The 21,682-nt window shown below is 34.9% G+C and overlaps 2 protein-coding genes across 26 annotated transcripts in view; one reads left to right on the top strand and one right to left on the bottom strand.

The window, feature by feature from the left end:
- Nucleotides 1-2,498: 2,498 nt before the first annotated feature.
- On the bottom strand, nucleotides 2,499-14,456 carry LOC105336381 (protocadherin gamma-A11). 3 transcript variants are annotated; one of them, XM_066076877.1, is made up of 6 exons: nucleotides 14,319-14,456; nucleotides 12,690-12,777; nucleotides 11,237-11,273; nucleotides 5,507-8,157; nucleotides 3,785-3,899; nucleotides 2,499-3,349 (listed from the first exon to the last, which is right to left on the bottom strand). In XM_066076877.1, the coding sequence occupies exons 4-6, from the start codon at nucleotides 8,120-8,122 to the stop codon at nucleotides 2,613-2,615; spliced, it is 3,468 nt and encodes a 1,155-aa protein (XP_065932949.1). In that variant the 5' UTR covers nucleotides 8,123-8,157; nucleotides 11,237-11,273; nucleotides 12,690-12,777; nucleotides 14,319-14,456; the 3' UTR covers nucleotides 2,499-2,612. The 3 variants fall into 3 exon arrangements, with proteins under 3 accessions (XP_065932949.1, XP_065932948.1, XP_065932950.1); XM_066076876.1 differs by lacking the exon at nucleotides 14,319-14,456 and having other exon boundaries at nucleotides 12,690-13,035; XM_066076878.1 differs by lacking the exons at nucleotides 11,237-11,273; nucleotides 12,690-12,777; nucleotides 14,319-14,456 and adding an exon at nucleotides 10,107-11,153.
- A 3,150-nt stretch (nucleotides 14,457-17,606) lies between these two features.
- LOC105336382 (outer dense fiber protein 2) overlaps nucleotides 17,607-21,682 on the top strand; it is a 12,442-nt gene continuing 8,366 nt past the window's right edge. For 9 of the 23 annotated variants that reach the window (XM_066076884.1, XM_066076882.1, XM_066076897.1 and 6 more), the window contains exons 1-10: nucleotides 17,607-17,762; nucleotides 18,478-18,598; nucleotides 18,692-18,832; nucleotides 18,963-19,052; nucleotides 19,355-19,510; nucleotides 19,797-19,984; nucleotides 20,188-20,317; nucleotides 20,495-20,701; nucleotides 20,822-20,842; nucleotides 21,446-21,517. In XM_066076884.1, coding sequence (XP_065932956.1) covers nucleotides 18,488-18,598; nucleotides 18,692-18,832; nucleotides 18,963-19,052; nucleotides 19,355-19,510; nucleotides 19,797-19,984; nucleotides 20,188-20,317; nucleotides 20,495-20,701; nucleotides 20,822-20,842; nucleotides 21,446-21,517 — 1,116 coding nt within the window. In that variant the 5' untranslated portion in view covers nucleotides 17,607-17,762; nucleotides 18,478-18,487. The remainder of the gene's footprint in view (nucleotides 17,763-18,477; nucleotides 18,599-18,691; nucleotides 18,833-18,962; nucleotides 19,053-19,354; nucleotides 19,511-19,796; nucleotides 19,985-20,187; nucleotides 20,318-20,494; nucleotides 20,702-20,821; nucleotides 20,843-21,445; nucleotides 21,518-21,682) is intronic. The other 14 variants (XM_066076890.1, XM_066076896.1, XM_066076885.1 and 11 more) reach the window with 5 other exon arrangements.

A 21,682-nucleotide genomic window follows, 5' to 3' on the forward strand; every position in this document is an offset into this window, starting at 1 on the left:
TTTGAAATTTTTTTTAGCCCATACCAATTCTTGCTAAACACATGCAATTTCTGACCACCAAATGAGTCATTGTGCAATGCTAACATAGAAAAAGGAAAGGAACAGTCAGTTTATGGACAGTACATGCAGTTGTAATGTGCCGGTCTGCAGAATATAGTGCCTGAATTTCTGGTAGTATGCCCCGGGGACATGATGAAAAACCAGCGACCCCAGGCTATGCAGTAAACCACTGTGTCTTGATCACCAGATGATGGCTTTTGCAATAAAGCATGTTTTTTGTGTCATTTTACCACAGAGTCATTAACTGAGGTACAAAAGCCATCAACTCCATGTTCTATCATTGCAGAGTATAGATAGCGCATTGTGTTCTATATTCAACTGACACGGAGAGTCAAGGGAGAGCACTCCTTGGATTTTGTCAAAACACAGAGAATTTTTAGCTACTTTACGCATCTTTTTTTTCTGTATTGAATTAATGGAAGAACTTTAGATATATACTTAATGCATAGTCATACATCTCAATTATTGTTTATATTATAAAAGGTAATATATGAAACACACAATATACAGCTCTTGAGAACCCTGACATCTACACATAATTTTTAACTGGTTTATTTTTTTGAATTGTAAATTAAGATGAGTGTTTGTTTGGCATCTATATAAAAAGCACAGGAAGGAAGAAACATGCAGATTGTTGACTGAATTTAGAAGACTTGTTGATCAATAATCATTTGTACAAGTATTGTTTGAAGTAGTCCACCTTTCTTTGGTAGTGGTTTTTCTTTTCTCAACCACCGAGGTAAATCCAGTGTTTTATTGCATTGTTTATGTGCAAGACCATTATATGTCATAATGGATCTGTCACCAGGTTGACAGATCAGGTGAATAATGGGCAGGTGAGACAATACTAGTCGGCACCATAGCTTGACCTTGTCTGTCCAGAGGTCATGGTGCTACAACGACTCCATCCTCTGTCGGTAGTGGTTTGAAGTTATGAATTTACACTGATGTAAATCAAGTTGATTTTCTTTAGTTGATAGTTTATGTTTATGATGTGAACATAAACAGGTAATAATGACACCTGTTTCCTTTTGTAGTTAACCTTTTATGAGGTCTTCGTAAATAAACAATGGGGTAAGAAATTGATTTGATCAAACATTAGAAGGGGAACAACTCTGTTGTAATTGATTTTTATAGATTTTTAATGGCAAATATATGACATCATAATTCTTACAGCTTCAAATGGTATACTGATGTAGACTCTGATGTATTTCTTCGTAATAAAATCAACAGCTTAATTGTTATCTTTTATTAATTGATATAAAACAATTACATGTACATGTATTCATAAATAGATGGTGATATAAAAAAATGAATCTTACAAATCTAAAATTTCCTGAGTATTTTCTATATTAATGGATGAATGTTGTTAATCTATCAGATGTATACAAGATTGATTTTATATACTGGTAATACATAAAGATATTCATTTTAAAAAATGCAAATGGAAGACTTTAAATTAATGCATCAAACATGCTTTCAAGTGATGTAAAAATGAATAAAATATAGCATACACAAAATTTTATATGAAAATGTACTTATAACCAATTAAGAATTTGCATAAGATATACATGCATTTTTAACAGAATTGTTTGGTTTTGGTAACATTTAAAAGATTTCATTTTTTTTTTTACAAAATATGTTTTTTGTACCACTTCAACTTATCAGATAATTATCTTGCTTCTTACTGTAAAATATTATAACAAACTCAGGAAATAAATGTAGAATTGGTGCACCAAATAAATTCTAGCTGTTCCAAACTAGAAAACATAATTATATACAAAAATAGCTGCTGTGTAAGTCAATGATTTTATAATCATTTGTTAACAGATTATTGTTTACATCATAACCTTTGTTTTTATTGACTTACACATCAAATCTCTATTTCATGTCATCTAGAGATGACTTTTCTTGAACTATTATTAAAACATTAATTCAGTCAAAACAGCATTAAAACAAAAATCATTATATCAACAATATAACTAAAAACTGAGCATTTTACAGGGTTTGAGACAATTGAAATATTACATAAATCTCCTAATTAAAAAAAATTTCATGCTGGACGTACATCACATCTGCTACCTGAAAAACTGATCTCCATACTTTAAGGGGGCTGCATGGTCCTGACCATTTTTAGGACTATATTAATCTCCTTAAAAAAAGAGATTTTTATCAAGATACAGGTAAATTTTCAATTTCAAAATAAACTATTTTCTATACTTAATAATATGATAGTTCATAGCTTTAAAAATTCATATCTAAAAAGTTAGCTAGATCTGATCGCTAATATGTTGACCACTTCGCCTCCTTAATATTTTAAGCACAACTCAACTCTCAATAAATTAATTGCTATTTGAGATATGAAACTATAATGGTTATAGTACATTTGTAATTCTGCCCTAATTTAAAAGGATTTAGAATAAAACATGATAATAAACTAAAAAACAATAACAAACTTATGAAAAATGCTTAGCACTACCTATACAGTATTATACGTCATAAGTATGGCACAAAGTTTTGATTGTCTCATAGTTTTATCATGATAACACATGTCAAACCACAATATCAGTATTGATTACACTGTCAAAGTTTGAGGGGTTGATGGCAAAACTCGCCAGGGTGGTGTCATTGGAGTGCTGCGACTGGTTGTCTCCAAGAGTTATCTTCCCTTTGTAGTCCAGCGACGGATCCTGGGAAATCTGGGACTGGCTGCCATTAAAAGAGGATTGGTCCCTGAAATAACTGTTGTCATGGTGATGTCTGTAAGGATTGGTGTCCTGGTATGAGATCTCAGTCAGCTCTTGAATAGGATCATATGGATCGGGAGAAGCACTGATTGTAGGAAGTTCTCGTCTCACAGCAGAACGAGATGTCTGGTGCGAGAGCTTTGGTCTCGCTCGAGCAAAGTGAATATTTTTATTGTTCCTGTCGAGACTCTTTGAAAAGAAAGGTCCAGAATAGGACTGAGACAAGTCAATGTTATTATGCTTGAATGACGAGCTGTGAGATAGGTCTATTTTATCTTGACTCGTGGACGAGTCCTTGGATAAATGCTCAGATTCGGAACTGGACCTGAATCTGGCGAAATAAATCGGAGGTTTGGGATTCCTCCTCAGCGCTTGTTCATCAAGGCTGATGTTACGCTGGAAGTCACTGAAAGTCACTCTGGGCTTCTGATGCCAGGGGGAGTTATTTGGAATATCCTGTTCGGAGTGTCCAGCAGAGAGGGAGTGTGTGGATTTGTTGGTAAAGCCAGATGAAGAATAAGGAGCTGAAGAAAGGTCCATATCTGAATTTAACAAAGCAAGCATGTTTGTTAGATTTTTAAAAATTCACATATCATTTATCTAAATAATCTTTCCATTCAGAATGTGTTTTAGGCATTTGATTTGATTTTATTTTATTTATTCACTAATTAAGTATTATATTGCATGAGCATGGTTTTGGAGAAACTATACTTTTTGAATGAAGAGCTAAATCTTTAAAAATCAATGCTTTTTCATATTTTTTGGTGCTTATCAATGTCCAAAACTCAAGATAAAATTTGTATTTTATTTAGATGATGAACTTAAAAAATTTTTTTTTAATAAATCATTAAAATCCACTTCATCATATTAATTTCAGTTGAAATATTGTTACATTTTGTACATCTTGTGCTTATGTGACATTGATATTGAACGGATTGATTGAGGATTTTTTTTCTCGCCCCAATTCTATAATTTACCAGATTTGTAGATTTCACTGCCAACATCCACGCTGTCCCCATGTCCACTGTCTGGGGGTGAGTGCTCCACAATGCCACTGTCCACCCTGGTCAGGTCCGGCTTATTGCTGCTCACCTACAAAAAGTTGACAAGAGTTAATTCCCTTTGCTTTGTGGTAACCATCAGCTTCAATACACAGAGTTACCCACCTTTTATTTTACATATTTAATCATTTTGATGGATGATAACCTGACAATATTTATATAACATGAGTGTCATTTACAATTTAAACTGTCCTAATTCACCTTTCAATCAAATCTCAGTCTGCTGTCCCTGAATATACCAAAAATAAACAGGATTTTAGTGTCACCAAGAGCAATGTCAATGTGCAGATAGGATTATTGCTAAGACTAATGGGGAGGTAGATCCCTGGTACAAACAAATCGGAACACAAGGACAGCTAGAACACTAGAGAGGCTTTGACGACCCATCATTATACCTAGACCCACCGACAGCCTATACACTGGGAAATAATACACTGTTTTTCACTTGTTGCGTCTATCCTATTGTTATCGTGAATAATTTAGTTCTTCTATTCTTCACATAATTACAGACCTGTCGACAGTTAAAGACTTCACAAATTAGTTTTCTTACATTTTGGAACAATATTACGGGTTTTGTTATTCTAATTTTGTTACTCCTAATTTCTACCTTGTTTTTAATTGCCAATATGTGTCTCTGCAGGTGCCACTCTTTGTAATTGTACATCTACAACCTAAACATTTGTTGAAATCATTTGCAATGAGATCTGGAATATTGACACAAATCCTTTTTTTTCCCTTAATTTGAACTTGCTTAGACACACATGTCTCAAGAAGAAAACAAGGGGCTCAAAATTCTCTCTTTGTTCAAAGATTTACCCAAAACTAGGTTTTTCTGAGATTAAATTGAAATGTTTGCGAAGGACTTTACAGAATGACATGAGATTTGTTTGGGGGTGCTACAGATGTTTTTAGGAGCGATTTTTGCGGCGAGCGTGGATTGAACTTCACACAGGACCTACAAGTAGTTTGTCTTTAACAGGCTCTTAACCAAAAACAACCGCGATATCCATTTAAAATATACTCAACAGAAAATGCCATATGTAAACCTGAATAACAGATTTAATATAAAGTAATTATAATCTACAGTGTCAACATTTTACAGTTTCTAACTGTCTTGTGGGCATAGTGTTGATGCGGTGAACTCATTGCGTTTTGTCCACTTTGGGTTTAAGTCAATTATCCAACGCTTAGCAAGAAAAAGCTTTGTGTCTTACAATGGTGTCACAAAGTACACACAACATTTTTAACAAAAAATCGCTATTGCTCAAAATTAATTCTAATTCGCTGTAATCCTAAATGCTCGTTTTGAGATTCAATGTATTGGCATTTTTACAAGCAATCTGTGACAGCAAAGACCTTTTAATTGCAATGGGGTGGATTCTCAAACACAGAAAATCCACTTCCTTTTCAGGGATTATTATTAGTTTTTTACCAAGCCCATTTTAATAAGGAAAACTTTGATTGTCATTGTTGATAGATTTACATTACTAGCTTAACTACATATTGTGGCACTTTGCTAGTTTCAACCTTACAAACATTAGTTCTGTTTTACTCAACCATCAATAAACTAAATCTACTATCAATCAATAATGACCCATTGAGTTCCTCATTTGAAATAAAAAATAAAGGTTTACTTACTAGTTGTGTGTATATTTTGTCATCATCAGAGGGCATATGGGAGGATTCGCTGTACTTATTGTTGTTCTCGGTCGTTGTCGACAGTTTCGATTCTTTCTCAAAATCGAAACAGAACAGGCATTTTTTGAGGATGCTTTTGTGTGGCGTTTTAAACTGGTTCCCCTTGTCCTTGTACTTTTCATTGTCTCTCTTTCTGATAATGCAAATAATCATGATCAGAGCCAGGGAGATTACCATGGTAACAGAGCAAACGACAATGACAATAATCAGATTCTGGGAATTGGATTTTTCTCCCACAATGATGACGAGATGAGTCCAGTTTGTCTTGGAAGGAACTCCCGAATCAGTGACCGCAATGACGAGGTTGTATGTCCCCGCTTCCTCCTCCACAGGAACTCGCTCGAGTCTGATGACACCGGTTTGGTTGTCTATGGAGAACAACTTGACAACATTTCCCTGAATAATGCTGTAGGTCAGGTGGGCATTGACTCCCTTGTCTGTGTCATTTGCGATCACTCTGGCGATGATAGTCTTAGGTACTGACTGGAGGGATAGCGAAATTGAGTTGTTCCGATCATTGGGATAGTAAACTTGGGGTGGATTATCATTAATGTCTTTCAGGTAGAGGGATATATTAGCAGTACTAGTTAGGGCTGGTGTACCTCTGTCAATCACAGAGATTTGAAAATGGTATTCCTCTTTTTTCTCTCTATCTAGGAGGATTTTTGTTTTTAGACTTCCAGTGGCATCAATTGTAAAGACATTTGAATATCCTTCTTCAATTCGGAAATAGAACTGACCATTTCCTCCAATGTCTTTGTCCACAGCTGAAAACTGTTCAATGGGTTTAGATATAGGTTGTTCTTCAGGGACAATAATATCATATCTATTCCTGGAGAAAATTGGATATTCATCATTTTTGTCTGTAATTCTAACAACAACTGTTGCAGTAGATGTGAACTTTTGTCCATTGACGCCATTATCACTTGCGATAACTTGAAAAGTTAAATCAGACAGGTTTTCTCTATCAAAAATATGATTTGCCGAGATTATTCCAGACGTAGGATTGATAGCAAAATATGACTGAAGAGTTTTAAACTTGTAGGTAACCTGGCCATTTTCGCCTTCATCTTTGTCCGTAGCAGTAACATGAACCACCATATCACCAATGTTGTTGTTTTCTGGAAAATCAGCTTCGTAAATGTTTTGGCTAAACACAGGAACATTATCATTAACATCACTGACTTTAACATAGAAGAAAGTCTTGTTAGTTTTGGGAGGTTTTCCAAAGTCAAAACAGTTGATGGTCACATTATGCTCAGGTACTCTTTCTCTGTCCAACCGACTACCCAATGTAATTTTGAATATGTTTGAGAACATTTTCACAATGTTAAAGTTTTCGTTAGAGATGGTACAATTGACAGTTCCATTTTCACCTCCATCCGAATCAGTTACAACCACAGTGGCTATATACTGACCAATCTCCGCATTCTCCACCACCCCAGTGCCCCCTGGTGGCAGGTTGATGTTGATCTGTGGTGCGTTGTCGTTGATGTCCAACACTGTGATGTTGACAATGACTTGTGTTGACAGGGAGGTTCTGCCGTTGTCTCTTGCAATTACAACAAACTGGTACTTGGTTTCCTGCTCATAATCCAAAGGACTGCTGATCTTAATTTCTCCTGTTGTCTCATTTAACAGAAAAGCATCTTTGACTTGTGAAGATGTCCGAGAGCTGAACTCATAAGTAACCCTGCCGTTATCACCAATATCATCATCTTCTGCAGATAGATTGATTATTACTGTTCCCTTAGCTTGGTCCTCTTGTACCGTTATATTGTAAGTGTTATTGAGGAAGCTTGGAGCATTGTCATTGGAATCCAGCACTGTGATATTTACATGCAGAGTTCCGTTTCTTTGTGGACTTCCAGAATCTTTGGCCACAATCACTAACTGATAAAAATCTTGTACTTCTCTGTCCAGTTTTTTCTCTACCACAATCTCCAGATTTTCTCTGGAGTCCACATCTGGAACAGTCCGGACGCTGAAGGTGTTCCCTCCAGACAGAAGCTGGTAGGTCAAGGCCGAGTTCTGACTCTCGCTGTCCCCATCATGGGCGGTGCTGGTCAGAAGAGTGTGACCAATGTCACTGGATTCTGAGATCTGCAGGGATATGGATGGCTGAGGAAAGGCGGGGAAGTTATCATTGATGTCATCCACTGTCACAAGCACCTTAATCACTTTCAGCAACTCATTGTCTGGCTTAAAAACTGCCACTCCCAGACTTAGGATACAGCTGCTGGTGGGCTGGCATACCTCTTCTCGGTCGATAAGTTTTGCCGTTTCGAGACGACCTGTGGATTCAATGATGCGGAACAACTTGTCGTATGCAGTATTTCCACCATTCCAGATCTGAAATTTCAGCTGCTTCAGCATCACGGGCGTCACTTCGTTTCTTATATTGCTGTCATTGGCTATGTTTCCTACAAAGGTCGAGGGCATCTGCTCCTCTAGGATCTTGTAGTTGAGCTCCTCTGTCTCCTGTCCACGAAGAGTTCTGATGAAGCAGATCATCAGTAGGACCTCAGGCACCTTCATGATGATGACCTTATTCATTTTAATCAGTCAACTGGATTGTTTTCGTTCATCTCCTAAAAAATTTAAAATATGCATGAATATCTAAAAAAAAGTCAAAATACTGGTATATAAATAATCTAAGAATATACCAAATGCATGCACTACAAATGGTAAATTACAGTATTCTTCTCAAAGAAATTGTTTTTCCAATAATTTTTTTGAGTTCCATACAAATTTTCACAAATTTTCACAAATATTCAGTTTGAGGACTGGATATATCTGGATATATATTACATATGTTTTTCGAAAGAACATTGGTTATCATCTGGAGAGGAACCTGGGGAACAGATGACAGATGAGATTTTGCTTGGTGGTACCACACGATCCCACTTATCATGGAGTAAGTCCAGCACAAATATTGTAGATCCCTCAAACAGGCAGAGAAAACAAACCCTTATCGGAACAGTCCAAGAAACCAACATTTCACTCCAATTTCTCAAAGTTTGCAAATTAAAGAAAAACTAGTTTTTAAAGGGACCCACCAGGGAGCTAAATAGATTAGCTGGGGACACATGGGGGGAGAGCCCTGGTAAGCCCTCAAATCTCAACAACCCTCCTTATCAATGTAAATGGTCTTATTTAGTCCAACAGGAAACTTTTCGATATTAAGCCCGCTACCAAAAAATGGCCCACAATAGCGAGGGGGGACTTTCTGCCTTATCTGGGGGGTGTTCTTTCATCCTTATCATCGCCTGATACAGAGAAACATGGTGACAACAATTTATCACCTCTCTAGAGCGGGCAATCAAACTTGAGTAGCCATGATTGGTGATTAACTTAATCCGGCCCAGCACAATGCTTTCATACATCTACCCCAGAAATCAACAAAGTACAACTGTGAGTAAATAAACAGAAGTCAAAATTAATTTGCCTAATTTTGTTTCTGCAGGGTGCCATAGATTAATACAACTCATTACTGAACAATTTACTTATCTTCCATTCAAGTGAGAAGATTATAGTTTGTTTTTAATTGAGTTTTATAACAATGAAATATGATAAATATATCTTTTTTATACAATAAATTAATAACATTAATATTTCTATTATAACATTTTAATATAGATATTTTTGTACTGAACAGCTGTCAAAGTAAATATGTGTACTAACATATATCTAAATTATTGCATCCTTTTTTAATCAAAATAAAACATACAAGTCTTAAAATTGATTAAAATAAAATGAATGATGAAAATTATTGGGGGGGGGGGGGAATATTGCTTTCTTATTTAGTTTATTACATATTCGTAAAAGTTAAATAATTGATACCAAATAAATGAACTTTTTGCATTCTACTTTATTTTTAAAAACTTCACAAAAATGATATGCTAGCTTAGATAAATAAATACTCTTTTTAAATCATAATTTTTTTCTTATTTATTTATTCATTTTACTTATATTTTGTATTCATCAATTTAGATTTTAGAAATTAATTAAAATACTGTATTCTAATCATAATTCATCATGAAATTCACCATCCACATATAAATGCTTTATTGATAAAATATAAAAATAAGACATGTGGAAGTGTTCTGTTTTTGTAAAATTATATTTCTTAATTCAGAAATGAATTATTAGAAATGAGAAATAACTGAATATTAAAGAATAGTTTTTAAAATGGAGGCTTGTTTCACCAAGCCTATACTTGCATTTTAAAAAAACAGAAAGAAAAACTGATAAACTAATGTGCCATTTTCAACATTTTTCAAGCTAAATCATCCATTGCATTTAGTGATGCATTTATTCAAATTGCTTTCCAAGATGACATTATGATAAATGAATTTAAAAGAAAGGATCAAATGTATATACTTGCTTAATGCAACATTAGGTTTTTTGCTTATACAGTTTTTAAAATTTGTTGCCTCAATGTACATTAAACTTTCTGATAAATAGATAAAAACTTTTTAGAAATATCTACATCCTGATTCTTTCCTACACTCTGTAAAAAACTGACTTTTTAACTTACCTCATGATGGATATCAACTAAGATCATTTATAACTTTCTCTTTCCCCAAAAACACAGCTGATAGTGCAGATAAAGCATTTCCAAATAAACAATCTATCCTGAACTCAAAATCAAATACAAGTTTCCGTTGTCAAATTTAAACCCCGCGTTTCCTCCTCGGGTTGAAGTATCAGTAATGACCAGGTATAATATTGACACGCTGGATTTACAGTAGGGATCTAAACATTATCGCCCAACAAAGATGCACGGCCGACGTTTGTATAACAGCTTACAGAATCCCCCATACCCTGTCAACACTTCGCTCTCCCAACAACAGATTTTTTTATGTCAAGTCCATTTGTTGAAACAACATTGGACATGGGGCATTGGGGCCGGACAAAAGCAGATTAACGCAAATTTCATAAAGAATCAATCACTTCGCCATCTCAATTGCCGGAAGTTACACTTGATATTTCTCCCATCTTTTTATATCATTATTTTAGATCACACTTCAGTGATGACATCCAAAAGTTACTTCCCCTGCATGTGCTATTCCCAGGGATTAGGTGAGAGCTGTGCTTAATGAAAGACTATTGATTTATGGTATTGTCAATGTAACTAAAACCTGGCATTAGTTTTCATTAACCAAAGCACAGTCCTACTAATGGAAAATGAAATACCTGGACACAAGATGTCATCAATTCTACTATATCAGCTGCTTCCTTCTACTGCTACTAAAGTAAGCTATGACATAAAAATTAAGTAATCTACAGAATCCCTGTATAATCAAAGACCCTATAGAACAAAGGGAGGTAAACCAAGATAAAGAAATCCCCTAAGTGGTCCTTATCTTAGATATCAAGTAATCTACACCAGGTTTAGGGAGGTAACAGGATTAAGGAATTGGGTAATCAGTAAAGAAACTGGCTAATTCAAATTAAAAACAAACAGAAGAAACAAGTGTTAATTTCCGATGTGTCCTGCCCTAAGGAGACGGTTCTCCTCGAGTAGAAAAACAGAGAAATCCTCCGATTCAATATTGATGGTAAGGTAGACTCTTGGTCAGAAACCAGGGATGACAATGAAAAACTGAAGAGTGAACAAAAAAAATCTGTTGGAGTTTAAATGGATATTTGATTGAAGGTTTTTACCTGATCTGATGGGCACTGCATCCAAAGTGGAAATTACCTGGAAAAAAAGGCAGACGGACTGGTTATTAGACTTCAATGGAGACAGACAGATTGTGGAGCTAACATCTAATCAAGCAGAATCCTCGCCGATTCATAATCAAAGTGATATACCACTCCGCATTCAAATACCCATAAGGAGGATTTGCATACATCAGACAAAAATTGTAGATCTTTAATAGAAGATTTTAGTTACGTAGTATTTTTACTGACATTTGATTCTATGCAAATAATGCTCTGAAGAATATTCCCAACATACAGTAAAGTCTTAAGAGGATAAATACAACAGGTTTTTATCAACATATCCAATGATTTGGTAGAAATGATCAGGTTTACGCAAAAGTCAAACAAAATCCCACAACCCCTGCATAACACAAAATGACAAGAGTTTAAATGGATTCTCCATTTTTTTGGTTGTTTGCCTTTTATCCATTTTCATATGATTTAAATACCCCATCTTTCTCATGATGTTTTAAACAATTTTGATAATAAAATCCTCTATAATTTTATTGTGTTTTCATGCATGAGTCATAAAACACCAAATATAAGTGGGTGATATAAAAGACGGAACAATTCATGCCAGTTTTGCTCAAATAATTGCATAACATGTTGGAAGTTTTAAAGCCTTTTCAAAACACAAGTTAAAAAGAAATAGTTTTAGAAATTTATGTGAAATCAAAGGGATTTTATGGAACAACATTTAAAAATTGTTTTCAAATTATTAAAGATATTCCAATCAAAGTAAACTTTGATTTTTAATTGGAATCATTTTCATTTTCTAACCCTTGCCAAAAAAAAACCAGCAACAAAAGCATGAAAAAAATTCAGCAGAAATCAGAAAAATTATTAATCTAAAAGTATGTTTTACCTCTTAGGCAATCTTACCTGCTTTTCCATTTGTTTTAAATGCACAGAAAAAGCAGTTTATATGCATATTTCTCATGAAATCAATTGCAAAATCAATGTTATATCAAAAAGAACTCCTTTACTTTGCCAAGATGAAAACTGGGCTTAATTTAGTGTGCATGTTAAAGCATCATCATCTAATGCTTCTTTCATGAAATTTGTTTAGATCCATGTTCACCCCAGCATGTACTAAGCTAATATTGGTGTATTTAGCTCCAACCATTCTACATCAATATTAAATGAACGATGTCGCCAAACTGTCTTTTTACGAATTCTCTAATCAGCAGAATCATCCAGTATGCTGAGCTATTCAAGCGAGGTAGAATATTAATTCCTTAAAAGAATATTTCATTTGTAGAGAAGCTGAACAAGTATTCCATTAAAAAATGAATGATAAAAAACGAACAAAACTTGATTTTTTAGAGGGGTGTAGGGGTTAGAGGTTGCCATTTTATTTTTTACACAATACACAGGTGCAAAATATATTATCTAATTTAATTAAAACTCTTACCTTGCGACGTGCACGGAGGATGCGCCAGTCCAATCCGTTGATGTCAGTAATGAGAAGGCTTTTTTCCTGCTATGCAATCACAAATGTCCTGTAAAATCAAATTGTGCACGCCTTCTAAATCGTGTTGATTTAGATAAAACACAGATCAATACTGGCGCTGAGATCCCAGGTACCTGTGTTTGATTTCGAATTCTGACAGCACCTAGACTATAATTATGGACTGTTCAATTATCTAGATCTACTGTTCAACTGTGAATCAAGGCTGCGACCCCTTTATTACTCTTCCAGATTTTCGGAACAACAATGCAAAATTATCACCGAGCATAATAATTCTATAAAAATTGAGAATGCAAACAATACTCGAGATAGAAAAAAAAACTTTTTAAAGAAAAAAGTTTAAACCTCGCTTTTTTTCACTCTCAAATGGTGATTCATGCGCAAAAAAGACGAAAGAGTATTTGTAAAGATAATCACTACAGAAGTATAGTACTCGTAAAAATCTCGTGACAACAAGGAGAGTGCCTTTTCGTTTTCATTTTGAAAGTGTCTTTTTATTTACTGACAATGGCTAATTTTCCAATTACAAGCCACGTATCCCCATTTTCAGACCCGCTGCCTTTGTCTGTCCATTTTCACGAGGATTTTGATCAGATATAGACTGTCCTTCGCGTAATTTTCACAAGTTCTCTTTTTATCGTGACACATCACGTATTTTCTCGGATAAAACAATTACCATGGTCCCCGTAAACAAATGGACAAGACAAGTCGAATATTTCCCCCTAATTACAGATCAAACTTTTACCATGATTCATTTGAAAAATTTGCCATTCCTTGCAATTAAAGATTTGCATCGTTTAGAGAAGAAATTGGAAGCATTCTTAAATTCGTAGTCAAATGTACACATAAAGATCTTTTTGTTCCAATTTTTTCCTTGTCGTAAAAGTCCGTCTTCCTTTGAGTCAAAGAATTTCCCAGAATAAAACCCAACCACAGTGTTAGATATGAAATTAAGAAAACTATCTGGGTATTTTATGTTTTATCTAATTGATTTAAATACTTTGATGGTGAAAAAGGTACGATTCGTCATGTTCCCGTGAAAATGGTCTTTTTTGTTGTATTTATTTGAAATTAAATAATGCTCTCAAATTTAATACCCAATTCACCAAAACCCAATAGGATTCTTCCTGTAGAATTAATATTATGTTGTAGATTTTGTGGACTTTCAGCCTAAGGGAAGTCTCTCTCTCTCTCTCTCTCTCTCTCTCTCTCTCTCTCTCTCTCTCTCTCTCTCTCGTTAAGAATTGATGAGTAGGCGTTTGTAAAAAATAAAATAGTCACAATTATAGATAGTAAAATTAAATTCTTGACCTGTCTTTCTCGTATCATGTTTTCCGTAGTTAGGAATCGATAAATATATACATGAAGGTGTTTAAATAAAATCTAAATATATAAACACCGATTATGAATAATAAAAAATTACAAAAACAATTGATATTTACAGCAGGGAGTTGATAACAAACAATTATCTAATACGTTTCTAATCTGCACTTATATAGTGAAACAAGAATCGCAGAAAATCTACCGTGGCCCTATTACAAAAAAGAGTCACATTAGGATAGTTTGACTTACCTGCCTCCCCGTCCGTGGGTCCCCTAGGACTGTCCTCGGTGGGGTGAGTGTATTGTCAGGTTATTTCAGCTCCTGTCACGTCATAACAAACCGCCTAGTTCAACGGCGAGGGAAGATGGCTAAAAAACACCAACGCTGATGCAATTACCGTGTTCAAAAAGTGTATCACAGATTTGAATGATAATCTGTAAAGTGAAATTCATAGCACTGTGTAAAATCCATTAGTTCTGCTGAAGATGTGAAGTGTCCTCCAAAACATGCCTTTTTAAGAGGACCCTATAATTTGGCAATTTCTTTTCTTATCACTTGAACTGAGCCGAAAAGTAGCAACATAGACCAAAATGAGATATTTATATATGAATTATTATTTTCATAGTTAATGTAGCAATTTACGCTTCTTGAACTTGTGATTTCAAAAGGAGAAAGAGTAGTTTTCAAAGAAAAATGCGACTAATTGTATTTGATATCTCAATAAATCTTTCTCACTAATGCTATGTTAAAAACTTCGACAATTGAATTTCAGAAATTATAATCACGGCTGAGCAGCTTTCTAGCATTGGGAAATAAAAAGAAGTTAAAATGTGCGTGATGCGGGAGAAATCCTCCACGTGTGAGAAAAAGAATTTTTTAAAGTGAAAATACTGATAAGAACCTGTTACTTTTAATCATTGGCATATTCATGGTCCCTTCTGTTAAATTAATCATAATTTGACACGGACCGAAATCAGCGGCAGTCAGATGGGGCTATTCTTGAGACACCCTCTACCCTTTTGGTGTTTCAGTTTCAATAGCTATGCATTATATTGCGAGATGAATTCCCCCTTTTTTGTTTGTTATATACTAAATATAGTTAGTAAGTAAATAAGTAATTTATCTATGACAGTGGCATGTTCATGTTATGTACAATTGTGCCGTAGTTGTATATTGATTAATATAATTATATTTATTAAAAGAGTTATCAAGTTTCTTTCCTTTAGATTTGTACTTTCCGACTATTCTTTGCATATTATATTATATTTCATTTAAGTGTCACGTGATCATCCTTGACACATTAAACAGACGCGCTTCCTATCTTATTTTACTCATGAAACACTCGAAAATTATCATTAAAAAACTCATTTATAAAGCACAATAATTAAAAATTAAAATATGTATATGTAAAATCATGTCTTTTTTATCTCTTTTCAGATGTTCCTGGTATTTTTCATCTGTAAAATCATTTTCACGAGCAATCGAGGAAACGCGTTGTCTTTTTCGTGTGTTCTTTCGACAAGTTATCTGGGTGTCCGCGAGACTTGGAACCCTTTGTTACAAAGCAATAATGATTTGGATTGTACACTGACCAAGTGTTAAAAATTGCAGTTCCTTTTAATTAAGATTTTTGGCCATTGCAGAAAAATTGGCCATAAATGAGAACTTTATATCCAAAAATACCAATATCAAGGTTTAATACGCTCTAATCATGGACATACAAGTAGCCGGTAAAACTGGCAGATAATTTGTGTCGGGGTAGCAAGGAAAATGTCCTCTGTCCTCCCGTTCGTCTTCGCGGGTTCTCCGGTTTCCTGTTGATGACAGTGTCACGGGGTGAGGGCATGTGGTCCATATCATTACCGTGGGTCTGCGGTGCATACATTACAGACCCATTATGAGCGAGAGGCGAATGACAGATTCGGGGGACAGCACCTTGATCATCGAAATGATAAATGGGGTAGGTTCTATATAATTATGGACAGGTAAGGAAGCCTCAGAAGTGGGTATCAGTAGTATTGTGTTACGAGAGAGAGAGAGAGAGAGAGAGAGAGAGAGAGAGAGAGAGAGAGAGAGAGAGAGAGAGAGAGAGAGAGAGATGTCGAACGTTCTTCATAAGTTTATGAGAACGTAATGTATCAGAAACCCTTAGCTAGCAGCTAAGCTAGATGAATGACGCTGCACAACTATACCCTCATTGCTTGACGTCATGTACACTGGCGTCGGAAGCAAATTGAAAGTGGGGGGGGGGCTAGACTAATCCTCAGAAATATTGAGGAAAAAAAACACTAATTCCCAAAATCATGGAAATCCTAATCCGTGGGTGGGGGGGGGGGGGGGGTATACCTATGCTTCCAAAAGCAAATCTTACCTACCAAATTTTTTATGACTCCAACTTCTCAATCTTTCAAGGTAAATTTAGGAACAATTATCTTAGCTGCGAGAAAAAGATGGGGGGGGGGCTAAACCCTCTATGATGCTATGTCCCTAATAGTTAGGTCTAACTTTGCAAAAAAAGTGGCTAAGCCCCCCCCCCCCCCTCTAGCCCCCCCCCCCCCCCCGGTTCCGACGCCTATGATGTAACAAAACACATATATTCGCAATTCTTGAAATAATTTTAGAAATTCATACATAGATAATATTTTGGGGTTTTTAAAGTCAATATGCATATATTTTCTATATAACAATGGCTTTTCATGAAATTAAAATACCCCATCCTATCTCAGGAGAAGATTTGATAAATGCACTTCACCCTGATCGATTGGATTATCGGAAAACGGGCAATAACTCTGTGAATTGAATGATGCACGTCTTGCGGAAACTTGTAATCTCTAGCAAAATAAGACCAACTGTCGAAATCTTGAAAATATCAGTGCAATTCAAATGAAGAAATTGGAGAATCATTGATTAAAGGTGGATGAAAGGAATATATACAAATGATATAACCTGCGTGTGAACATGGAGGTATACATACATGTATACGCCCCTATACGTCCCTGGTATGAACAACAGTCAGTTCTGATCTCTTGTTATTTTTATGTACTTTTTGTTTGCATTAAAGTCAACATCAGCAATCATTAATCCTTACATGAATCTGAAGTACATTTTGAAACTAATGACAGTTAATTATTCCAGTGAGTCATTTAAAGAAAAAAAAACGCATCTCAATTTGGAAATTTCTAATGAAAGTAGTGCATATCATGATAACTATGTAATTAAATACTATTTACATTCATTTTTTATAACACTTGCAAACAAAAACAGAACAACCCTCGAGATATAAATGAAATCTCTGCCCCCCCCCCCTTCCCCTCCCCCCCCCCCCCAAAAAAAGGAGAAATTTAAAATACCCTCCTCACCCGACGGAACTAAAAAATTAAACAAAAAGCAAATATAATTAAATAATCAAATTGTCTTAGGGAAAAAAAAACAGAAGAAAAAAATTCATTAAATATATATTGTTTTTTTCTTATTCAACTTATCAAAAAAACAAATCCGCGATAGAGTTAAGTCCCTTGTAAGGAGTTCTCTGGTGAAGAAGGATAAGACGGTATATAAAACGTCAAAATAAATCAACCAATGAAAAACGAGTTAATGGTTTGCAGAACAACAACAAAACTCGAGGAGGATTCCGCACGAAAACAATGAGAATCTCTCTTTTCTGTGTTAGATAAGAAAGGCATCGACTCACAGGTGAATGCTTATGATTTAATTTGAACTTTTCCTTATCAAAGTCGCAAATTTCGATTTATTTTTAAAATATTCGAATGCATACCTGAAGCGTAACCCGCTTCCAAGAACAAGTTGGGACAGATGGTCAAATGAAATATTCATGTTATAGGTGCAATCAATCATTGATGAGTAACACAGATGTGTATATGCAAAATGTATTCCGATATTGGATTTAGTTCCATACATGAGTCTTTGTCAAAAAGTTATTTCTTGTTCTGAGGTGTACAAGTCAATAACTGCAGAAAATAAACATGTTCTAACATGCTAAGTTTAGGATGTTTCAAATAGCAATGTTTCAACTTATGTTTCAATTGTATATATTTGTCAAATGAGGTCATACAAGAACGAGAATTTTGAACAACTAGGTCCAGGTTAAGCCCATTGAATGCAGATTTATGTCAAATTATCTGTTTCGTGTATGCAAAGAATTGACATATTCCGTTTACTTTATTAATTTATAAAACTGTACAAAGCAAATTGTTAATTGAAATTAAATTTGATGCATAAGTATCTAAGTATTTGTTTGGTTGAACTTAAAAATTGAATATAATTTAATAATTGATTAATGATTGCATACTCATTTTGTAAATCTTTCAATATTTATAAGTGATAATGAAAATCTATTGTAGTATTATGTAGCAATAATTTGTAATAAGTATTATTTTTCTGTTTTTAGCAGCAAAATCATGCCTGTTGAAAGAGGATTACGAGCAACCTCCCCTGTTCATGTTCATGTAGAAGATGATATTCCAGTTCATGTTCATGTAAAGCAAAAAGGAAAAAAAGTAACAAAAAAGGTAGATGTCATATACGCACATTTGCATCAATAAAAAATTCATTTTGACAGATTTAAATTTTGTAATCAAAATTATCTTCCTTGATATTTTTAGACTGGTTCTGGAATAACAAGTGTCAAATCAGGCAAATCTGTTCGAAGCAAATCTGCATCTTCGCGAGTAAAGACTCCTGTCACTGGTCCATGGGTGCCAGCTCCTGGTCGCGCCACCAAAGGACAGAAAGTATCGTGGCAGGTAAGACAACAGTATACCCTCAGTATTTTAAATGTAAGATTAAGTGTAAGGAAAATAAATTTTGTCATAGCAAGTCTATAGAAATTGATACATCCAAAACTGTACTGATGTGATGTTCCTCTACTGAAAGTGGCATCCAAACCATGGTGCCTGTTTTGGTTGCGGAGACAGAACTAGGAGACCAAGATCGAGATCAAAACCAAGTCGGTACTGTTGGAAGGTATTGAAATGCATGCTGTACATATGTGGAACACGGAGGAAGTAGATCATGTAGAAGAGATTATCAGTGCAGTGCATGGAAAGCTGCACACATTAATTGTATTGCATGTTGTGTGATATTATTATTTTGCTTATGCAAGTCTCAATAGATTTTTGTTTTTATCAAGAATTGTTTCACATTCAGACATTCATTTTAAAAATTTCACCTCGGCATGTATTTTTGGGCTAAAGACTTGTCTTTTGAAAGCCAACATTTTCAGTTATGCAATGGACATTGAAAAATGATGACCTTTTCTTCACCAGGGCCCCACACACAGACTAGAAATAAATACACCAAAAGATGGCCTCAATATGGAAGACCTATCCACTGATGAAGAAGAACGCGTCCATGGTCAAATGAAAAATTATGAGAAGAAAATTGAAAACCTTATGTCAGAGATGGGGTCATTGAAAAATGAGGTAGGAATCGTAAGAAATCATTGGAAACTAAATCAATCACATATCTCTTGCATTTTGATTATGTGACCCCCCCCCCCCCCCCACACACACACACACACACAAGCATCACCAACAATGCAAAAAAAGCCCCACTAATTTCTTTGCATCACTACCAACACCACCACAAATTAAAAAAATAAAATCCTGAAATGCAAAACAAGCAAATAATTTATCAAACAAAAACAAAACACACAAAATGGTATACAAAATGTAAATTTTGTGCTATAAACTCTGTATGAAATTTTAGGTTGAGTTGCAGCACAGTCAAAGAGAGTTGGAAAAGAGAGAGGAAATGTTGGAAACAAGCAGGCATGTAATGGATGTTCAGGAGCGAGAGCTTGAGGAAACCAAAGATGAGCTGTCCATGGCAGAGCACGAAAATCACCTCCTCAGGAAAAGCATGGAGATGCTCAGTGAAGAGGCTAACGTAAATAGGTTGGTTTGTCATTATATTCAATGAAGATGTCAAATTCTGTGTAGGAAATAGAATTAACCTGTAACAGCTTGTTGATTTCTTATCAAAATTTTCAAGGCAATGATAAGATAGATGAATATGTTTATTTTTCTGGTTGTTCTTTTTACATTTATATGTAAACATTTATTTAATTTTTTTTTATCAACATTTGTTTCTCCTATAGATGTGATGTGCAGGCTCTTTCTAATGAGAGGGAGAAACTAATGAAGAAACTAATTGAAGTAGAAATGGATGGACAGGCAGCTGTAAAACAAGTCAATGAAATGAGAGAAGGCTTTAGAAGACTGAGAGAGGTCAGTTTTAGCCCCCCCCCCTCCCCCCCCCCTTCATGAAATATTTAAGTTAAAATTTTGAAAGGAATACTTTTTGCATGTGTTAAAAGACCAATCTGACAGCTACAAACATCTTTGTAGTTTAACCGAATCTACCGGTAGATAATATATTTCATACTTGTCTTTTATTTATAACAGGATAACAGGATAACCTCCTCTGACTACAACAGAATGATTAAACAGAAAGACAGCCTCCTGGAGAAATTGACAGACTTTGAGGCGACAAATCGTGCTCTGAGGCGACTGTTGAGGGAACAGCATCAAGCTGAGACAGCTGCTATTCGGTTGGGCGAGCAGAGAGACCTGTTGATGAGGCGTCTTGGGGAAGCAGACAGATTCAATGAGGTTTGTTTAAGCATGTGTGAAAAGTTCATAGTATTTAGTTCCATGTTGCAGAAAATTGATATAATTAATAGATTATGTTGTTGCTGAACAATTTATAATGTAGAGCTTTCAATTTACCAGCAAATGTGCTATGGCCACAGGGTAATGTATATACAGATATTGTTGGCATGGTGAATTTTTTACAGGACACAGAGATTTGTGATTTCAAGTTCTTTTTATTTTTTCAGAATGAATTTGGTTTATGTTGTTTGATCATGTTCTGACTCAAAAAATGTACACATACTTTAACAAATGAAACCAACTCGTTATCTCTCTCTCCAAAGAGGCTTGCCGTTTAATGATAAATATGTTTTATATGGCATGAACATGAATTAAATGTCTAGATATTCCCATAGCAGTAATATTAGCAAACATTTACTTGTATTTACTGTATGAGTTGAACTGTAATCAAGGATTCAATTTTGGCTTAATCAGGAATATGATATTGTCAACAATTCATTCAACATTACAAAAGTTTTACCATATAGACTTAAGTCTCACCACAAAGTCTACTTGCATGGTTTTTAGTTATTACTTGTCTTGAACTGTTGAAATTTGTATAATGAATTACATTCATTATCCTTTGTTGTGTCTTCCTTTAGTTACTATAACCCACAGATTGCAATTGTAATGGCAGAGAGCACGATCTTTTAGCTCTTTAATAACTTGTTCATAATTGATGGTAGCAATTTTCTGATTTTACAGCGTCTGAAGATAGAGTTGCGGGACAGAGACCTGATGGTCGCTGAGCTCCGCTCACAGCTGGCAGCACAAAGAGTGAGTACATTTGTTGAGAATTTTGATACCCCTGCTATTAAAGTGACTCTTAAAATCAAATTGGTTTTATAACTCCTTGTATTTGTAAATCCTTTGAAATTCTACCCAGGATTTTTCGTAACTTCCCATAAAATTATATCTTCTTTATTTAAAATGGGGCACTAC

The sequence above is a fragment of the Magallana gigas genome, chromosome 2 (assembly GCF_963853765.1).
Source record: "Magallana gigas chromosome 2, xbMagGiga1.1, whole genome shotgun sequence".
Classification (NCBI taxonomy): Eukaryota; Metazoa; Mollusca; class Bivalvia; order Ostreida; family Ostreidae; genus Magallana; species Magallana gigas.

What these genes read in the sequence shown, in the direction of transcription:
- LOC105336381 (XM_066076877.1), bottom strand. Translation starts at nt 8,122, where the DNA reads ATGAATAAGGTCATCATCATGAAGGTGCCTGAGGTCCTACTGATGATC. An exon ending in ACAAAATATACACACAACTA is followed by an intron (nt 3,900 to 5,506) that starts GTAAGTAAACCT and finishes AACTTTTTGTAG; the next exon opens with GTGAGCAGCAATAAGCCGGA. An exon ending in CAGTGAAATCTACAAATCTG is followed by an intron (nt 3,350 to 3,784) that starts GTAAATTATAGA and finishes TGTTAAATTCAG; the next exon opens with ATATGGACCTTTCTTCAGCT.